This window comes from Alosa sapidissima, chromosome 15 (assembly GCF_018492685.1).
Source record: "Alosa sapidissima isolate fAloSap1 chromosome 15, fAloSap1.pri, whole genome shotgun sequence".
Taxonomy (NCBI): Eukaryota; Metazoa; Chordata; class Actinopteri; order Clupeiformes; family Clupeidae; genus Alosa; species Alosa sapidissima.
Genome location: NC_055971.1, coordinates 32,659,838 through 32,668,220, shown reverse-complemented (window position 1 = coordinate 32,668,220; position 8,383 = coordinate 32,659,838). Strand labels below are relative to the sequence as shown.

At 49.2% G+C, this 8,383-nt stretch overlaps 1 protein-coding gene across 1 annotated transcript in view; it reads left to right on the top strand.

The window, feature by feature from the left end:
• Window positions 1–4,088, top strand: part of LOC121683250 (tyrosine-protein kinase receptor UFO) — a 20,240-nt gene extending 16,152 nt beyond the window's left edge. Inside the window, exons 11-13 of the mRNA XM_042062794.1 lie at window positions 1–108; window positions 607–743; window positions 2,589–4,088. The exon at window positions 1–108 is cut by the window's left edge and continues 52 nt beyond it. Coding sequence (XP_041918728.1) covers window positions 1–108; window positions 607–743; window positions 2,589–3,153 — 810 coding nt within the window. The 3' untranslated portion in view covers window positions 3,154–4,088. The remainder of the gene's footprint in view (window positions 109–606; window positions 744–2,588) is intronic.
• The last annotated feature ends 4,295 nt before the right edge of the window (window positions 4,089–8,383 follow it).

The following is an 8,383-nucleotide window of genomic DNA, read 5'->3' as shown; positions in this document are numbered from 1 at the left end:
ATATACAACGGTGACTACTACAGACAAGGACGCATCTCCAAAATGCCCGTCAAATGGATCGCCATAGAGAGCCTGGCAGACCGAGTCTACACCACCAAGAGTGATGTGGTAGGTGCACACACACATACACACACACACACACACACACACACGCACACACACACACACACACACACACACACACACACACACACACACACACGCATACACACACACACACACACACACACACACACACACACACACACACGCACACACCCACCCACACACACACATACACCCACACTCACATACACACACACACATGCACACTTCAGACACAACACACACACCAAGAGTGATGTGGTAGGTGCTTCAGTGGAGGTGCTTATAATCATGCTTGTCTGGGACAGATTTCATGCACATGTAGTGTGTGTGTGTGTGTGTGTGTGTGCATGTGTGTGTGAGTGCACATGTTTGTGGGCTGTATTTGATTAATCACATTTTTGACCCTCGTACCTCCCCACTGTCTCTCCCTCCATCTGTCTTCTCTCCCCCTCTCTCTCCTTCTCTTCCCCCCCTCCTCTCTCTCTGTCATTCTCTCCCTCTCTTCCCCCCCCCTCTCAGTGGTCATTTGGAGTGACCATGTGGGAGATCGCCACGCGTGGCCAGACGCCGTACCCTGGCGTGGAGAACAGTGAGATCTACGACTACCTGCGGCAGGGCAACCGCCTCAAGCAGCCCCCAGACTGCCTGGACAGCATGTGAGTGTCCTCTCCTCCTCTCCTCTCCCTTTCTCCTCTCCTCCACTCTCCCTTTCTCCTCTCCTCCACTCTCCCTTTCTCCTCTCCTCCTCTCTCCCCTCTCTCCTCTCCTCTCCCTCGCTCCTCCCCTCATCTCTTTTCCACCACTCTCCCTCTCTCCTCTCCTCTCCTCCTCTCTCCCCTCTCTCCTCTCCTCCACTCTCTCCTCTCCTCCACTCTCCCTATCTCCTCCTCTCTCCCCCTCTCCTCCACTCTCCCTCTCTCCTCTCCTCCTCTCTCCCCACTCTCCTCTCCTCCACTCTCTCCTCTCTCCTCTCTCCTCTCCTCCTCTCTCCTCACCACTCTCCCCCTCTCCTCTCCTCCTCTCCTCCTCTCTCCTCTCTCCCTCTCTCCTCACCACTCTCCCCCTCTCCTCTCCTCCTCTCCTCCTCTCTCCTCTCTCCTCTCCCCCTCTCTCCTCACCACTCTCCCCTCTCCTCTCCTCCTCTCCTCCTCTCTCCTCTCTCCCTCTCTCCTCACCACTCTCCCCCCTCTCCTCTCCTCCTCTCTCCTCTCTCCTCTCTCCCTCTCTCCTCACCACTCTCCCCCTCTCCTCTCCTCCTCTCTCCTCTCTCCTCTCTCCCTCTCTCCTCACCACTCTCCCCCTCTCCTCTCCTCCTCTCTCCCCTCTCCTCTCCCCCTCTCCTTTCCTTTCCTCTCTTCTCCTCATCTATCCTGTCACTCTCATATCTCTATGGATATCAGGATATCAAGCTGTCTCAGGAAATCACACAAGTGTGTAAACAAACAAACAACCCCCCAAACAAACAACCCCCCAACCCCACGAGCAGAAGATGGAAGTTCAGCTGTAGTGAAGGTTTAAAGGTGCCATGTGTAGTGAAGGTTTAAAGGTGCCATGTGTAGTGAAGGTTTAATGGTGCCATGTGTAGTGAAGGTTTAATGGTGCCATGTGTAGTGAAGGTTTAAAGGTGCCATGTGTAGTGAATGTTTAAAGGTGCCATGTGTAGTGAAGGTTTAAAGGTGCCATGTGTAGTGAAGGTTTAATGGTGCCATGTGTAATGGTGCCATGTGTAGTGAAGGTTTAAAGGTGCCATGTGTAGTGAAGGTTTAATGGTGCCATGTGTAGTGAAGGTTTAATGGTGCCATGTGTAGTGAAGGTTTAATGGTGAAGGCCTGTGGTGCTGTGCTTATTTACTCCATCGTTGTTGATGAGCAATGATCTGGGTATAAACCACTTTCTTTTCCTTGAGGCTGCATGAAGCTCTGTCATGGCTGCACTTAAATTGCTTTTGCAGTGCACGGTTATGAGCAGGATTCTTTGGTGATCGGAGGGTGTTTTGAATCGTAGCGTTAGCAGCAGCACTGTGTGGCCAAACAGAGTTCCATCTCGGCCGCATGTGTTTCGTACCTCGCTCTGTCCAGCCCGGCGTCCGGCGTCCAGCGTTCATGTTGATGCGCTCATGCGTGACCCTCTGTCTTTGAAACTGGACCTCCGATTCAACGGTGCTTTGTCTGGCTCGTGGCATATGGTGATAAAGCTGCCAAAGCAATCATACCACAACAAAGAAAGAGGATTTGAAAGAGGTCTCACATTCTCTCTGTCTCACACCACTCTCTCTCTCTTTCTCTCTCTCTCTCTCTCTGGTCAGATCAGGTCAAATATTTAACATCACTGTGGTCAGATCAGGTCAAATATTTAACATCTCTGTGGTCAGATCAGGTCAAATATTGTAACATCTCTGTCAGCTGTCACATTCTTTTGGATTAACCTGATTCTCTTCAGTGATTCAGAATGATAAGAACATACCTCTCTCTCTCTCTCTCTCTCTCCCTCTCCTGCTGCAGTTACTCCCTCATGTTCTCCTGCTGGTTCCTGAGCCCTAAGGACCGGCCCAGTTTTGAGGTTCTGTGCTGTGAGCTGGAGAAGGTTCTGGAGGAGCTGCCTGACCCGCAGGACCCCGACGAGATCCTCTACGTCAACATGGAGGAGTCGTCTGGCGAGATGGGCGCCGTGGGCGGCCGCGACCCCAGCTGCCCGCTGGGCGGCATCATGAGTGGCCTGTCGGGCCTGTCCCTGCCCATGATGTCACCCACGAAGGACTCGGTGGCCACAGTGGACGTGCACGCCCCTCACCAGCCCAACCGCTACGTGCTGTGCCCGCAACACGAGGCGCCGTCGCAGCCACGGCACCTACTGACCGCCACCGACTCGCTGGAGTCGCTGCAGCTGCCCGCTCTCGCCGGACCCCCCTCCTCCGCCACCTGCTCGTCCTCCGCCTCGCCCACCCCCACCTTGCGGCTGCAGCCATCCGAGCGCTCCAGCCCCGTGCCCCCTCTGGACCTGGACGACGATGACCACAGCACCGGGCACATGGGGCCCGCTGCAGTCCGGAGAGTGCCGTGGCAGTGACCTCTGACCTCTGCAGAAACATTCTATAGTATTTTTCAACAGTCCCCCCTTCACTTTAGTAATTCCCCCAACCAAGCACAGGCAGCCACTTGCTTAGCACAAGGATATGATTTGGACTCCAGAAGGTGTTGAGAGATTGAAAAAGCCTGCCCCCTAGTGGTGAAGTGATTCAGATAACAGGCCGGCCTGCAGTATACTTTTTTTTTTGCACAAGCACAACGCCAATGCCAAGACACATTCCTAAACATTTAAAAATTGGTTGAATTTGCCTGCATGTATTTTTTGATTATCCCAGATTTGAATTGAGCTCAATTCTAAGCCTAATCTAAGAGAGACATTGTTGACTATACACAAAGGCCCCCAATGCCCATTACCTGCCCATTATCTCTCAAACTGATCAGAGTGGGTTAGCTGGGCTGATAATCCTGAAGACATGACAGCATTGGGTGCCTACATTACCCAGAAGCCCCAGCAGCACTAGGCGCCTACATTACCCAGATGCCCCAGCAGGCGACTCCCGTTCTCAGCAGCGCCAAATGTGCCGACCACAGGCCTCAGCAGTGCCAGTCCAGAGCCCAGACCTATAAATAATACACTCAGGAGGTACGCTGTCCACACACACACACACACACACACACACACACACACACACACACACACTGCCAGTGGTGCTCCGCTCCGAGGAAACTCAAGCACTTCCCAGACTGTACACACACACCACACCTCATGCTGAAGGGGAAAAGCTCTGAGGCAGCCATCTTGTTGAGCGCACAGCCAGCCCCTCAACATCTGGACCTGACTGGACATCTGCAGAGGTGAATCAACCAACTCCACCTGCTAGGGTAGTGCACTGGTGTTATGTGCACATTCCACACACACAGACAGATGGACAGCAGAGAGAGGGGGGGAGAGGGGGATGGAGGTGCACCCTTAGGAGTGGAGAGAGGGAGAGGGGGATGGGGGTGCACCCTTAGGAGTGGAGAGAGGGAGAGGGGGATGGGGGTGCACCCTTAGGAGTGGAGAGAGGGAGAGGGGGATGGGGGTGCACCCTTGGGGGCCTGAAGCTGCTGTTGCTCCTGACTGACGGGGTCTGTTCTGCTGTAGGAGCGAAAACGGGCAAAACGAGGGGTCGCTGGTGCAAAGACCGACAAAGACACATTTGGAGACGGAGCTTGAGGAGAAGAGAGATGCCTCTTGGGCTCTTGGTAGCAAATGTATGTAATGTAAATGTGTTTTATTGTTGTGCAAGGTTGGGGGTTTCCTGGGGTAAATTCCTGATTTCTCATGAATCTTTGTGCCTCCCCAACCTACAACACTTCCCACCCCACCCAACATCCCTCCCCACCCTACAACCATCCCCACCCCACCCTACCCTACAACCCTCCCCACCCTACAACCCTCCCCACCCCACCCTACAACCCTCCCCACCCTACAACCCACCCTACAACCATCCCCACCCAAACCCTACAACCCACCCTACAACCCTCCCCACCCCACCCTACAACCCTCCCCACCCCACCCTACAACCCACCCTACAACCCACCCTACAACCATCCCCACCCAACTTCCCTCCCCACCCTACAACCCACCCTACAACCCTCCCCACCCCACCCTACAACCCACCCCACCCTACAACCCACCCCACCCCACCCTACAACCCTCCCCACCCCACCCTACAACCCTCCAGCGACACACATAGCACATCCACCCCACTTGGAAAGTTTGCACTTACACTTCCAGCGTAAGACAGCCATAGGCCAAATCACGCGTACGTGACAAGAGGAAGGTGATGAACAGGAGCAAGGGAGCAAACGATGGACAGAGGACTGACACGCCCGATGGGCAGAGGACTGACACGCCCGATGGGCAGAGAGAGGACTGACACGCCCAATGGGCAGAGGACTGACACGCCCAATGGGCAGTGAGAGGACTGACACGCCCGATGGGCAGAGGACTGACACGCCCAATGGGCAGTGAGAGGACTGACACGCCCGATGGGCAGAGAGAGGACTGACACGCCCGATGGGCAGAGAGAGGACTGACACGCCCGATGGGCAGAGGACTGACACGCCCGATGGGCAGAGGACTGACACGCCCGATGGGCAGAGAGAGGACTGACACGCCCGATGGGCAGAGAGAGGACTGACACGCCCGATGGAAAGATTGTTTTTTTCCCTTTGTCTTTGGAAGGGGTTGATGGGAAATGTTCTGCCTGCCGACGAGAGTCACATGCCTATCCTACATTCCTTCCGATATCACGCGTCTTCCAGCCACGAAGCTTCTCCAGCATCCAGACGCGTCCACAGGAAGCAGCCATGGTGTGTTTCCTAACTTATGCGCCCAGTTGAACTGCATTCTGGGTCAGCGAGACTGTGGAATGGAGCTCCAACCTGGGGCGATGGGGAGGACTCTGAACTCGTGTTGAACCCGCCTCAGAGGTGGCTGGGGAAGGGCAGGGGTCATGGGGCGTCTTGCAGCATCGCTTTGGGTCAAGTACTGGGCCTCTGTACGGTGCTGCACAGTCCTGGCTCAAGCACAGTGTTATTGTGTATCTGTGTGAGTGTGTGTGTGTGTGTGTGTGTATGTGTGTGTGTGTGTATGTGTGTGTGTGTGCGCACGTGTGTGCGTGGTGTGTATGCGTGTGCTTGTGTGTGCATTTTTGTATGTGTGAAAACGTTGCACTAATACTTTTGTATATTGTTTTCATCTTTTTTGTAACATTTTGTTTCCTGTTATTTTGTATTTTGGTATGTGATTACCAGTGAATTCTAGTGAAAATTCATACACAATGAATTTGATATATGGATATAATTGATATTATCACAAGCTTGCCAACCTGTTCATGAAAACATGATATTTTGATATTTTGTAAAAGAAAATCACGTGGGAAAATGAACATGGTAGAAATGACCATTCCAAATGCACGTGTGTCCAGTAGTCCACCATGTGTGCACATTCCCCAACAGACGCTGCCCCAGCTCCCAAAGCTACGTTGCATCAGACGAAAGCGCCTCGCCTTGGGGTCAAGAGAAAATAGTTCCATAGTAGACACCCTACGTAGCACAGGTGCACTGCCAGCAAGCTAGCTGGGCCACAGGCCTGCAAATGGCCCCTGGTACGCTTGGGTCAGCCTTTGACTCTGTGCTTTATGGTACGCCTTCATGTTAAGCTGTTTTTGTTTCACATTTTAGACCTCTGTAGATGCTAAAGAGAGAAATGATGAAGGAGATTTTCTAGTCACACTTTCATTTGCATCCTATCATAGCATGACACTGATATAACCATGTCCCACATATGCCCTGGCGCATGAGAGAACAGCATGTGGCACCACATAGGACTCTATGGCAGTCTCATGAGTCAGAGTGTTTGATGCTACAGCAGATATGAGCACATGCTGTGGGTTCTAGTCATGGAACACGCCGTTCTGTGTGTTCTGGTCATGGAACACACCGTTTTGTGGGTTATGGTCATGGAACACGCCATTCTATGGGTTATGGTCATGGAACACACAGCGTTCTGTGAGTTATGGTCAGGCCACACGGCGTTCCGTGGGGTTCTGGTCATGGAACACGCCGTTCTGTGGTGGTTGCCTGACCAGTGTTATATCAGTAGCATGTTAGAGGGTTCAAATACAGTGTCATTCATCTTCAGCATCGCACTGCCACATATTTTATGATGCTTTTTTGTCCATACATAGAAACACTCACACGCACACGCACACACACACATACACACACACACACACACACACACACACACACACACACACACACACAAAGTGTAACTGATTTGTGAAATACCACCTTGTGGAGTGTGGAAGTCATTTAATTGAAGTCTGAATTAATTTCCACAGTATGAGCTGCCAGTGTGCCTACCAATGCCTTCATTAACATGCAATCAAACTGTGAGCCAATCCGTGACAAATGTGTTGATTACAAGAAAGTAAATTAAATCAAATGCTTCTTTTAAAGATTTCCAATAGGTACAGTACATGCTGTGGTATGTAGTGCAGTTGGTTTATATTTCACACATATCACACACACATTTCTTCGTCACACATACACACACACACACACACACACACACACACACACACACACACATATACACAGACCTTGAGGTCTACGAAGTGCCTTCAGTATAAAGCCAGTATTTTGCTGTGTATTTTCCAATGAGTTTGTTGCGTTTAGTTTGAATAATCCATTCAATTAGTTGATACATGATAATGTATTGAATGTTGTTAAAAATTACACTCATTTTGTTATCATTGTCGATGTAATTTTAAAAAAACAAATTTTATATGCCTTTTCTATGAAATAAATAGCTACTTCATTCACAGTTTAAGTGATCTCTCCCTCACACAGACATGTTTGCAAAGACCTAGGTACGCATTATAATCTGAATGGGGAAAAAATGTTTGTAATGTTTTTCCTGCTTAAAAATAGTCACTTAAACAAAATTAGTGAAGATTTTTAAAACTATGTATTTTATTTTATTTTTTATAAAACCGTTGCCTGTAGGCAACATTGTACCATAATAGAAAACATTATAAACTATGCATGTTTTCTTATACAAAATAATAAGACATATTTGTTTAAAACATATTTTTATTTAACCAAAGACATAGAAAACAGAACCCGATAATATTATTTATTTTTCGCAAAAAAGTAAAACAAAGTATTGTATCATATTCATCCGTTGCCCATAGGCAACATTGTACCGTTGTGGAACACTATCATAACCAAATCATAATATCTTCAAATCATCATGTAGATTGTTTTAAATGATTGTTTATTCAAATTAAAAGTAGTAAAAATCATTACAATGAGTAAAAAATCCCCTACATTCCCTAAATTATATCATGTATGGCCTATTGTTATTACATAATGGTACAATGTTGCCTGTGGGCAACAAGCAGATTTTTGTTATTTTTTTAAATATACATTATTTTATATACATAAACATGATTGAAAATACATATTTACTTATCAATGAAGGTTGTTAAGGTTTTAAAGAATTTAAACTTTAAGAAAAGAACTTAAACTTTTTTTTAGTGAAATTCACACTTTTCCAGGGAGAAAATACATGATACCCAGCCAAATGTGTGCATCTGCTGAAAGAAGGGTCAACATAGCCGCCTGTGGGGCATGTGACCACTATTTTGCATTTGCATTGGTTAGTATTGAGTTGTCCAGTTCTTAAAGAGGTATTTACTTCTTTAAGGGATGTG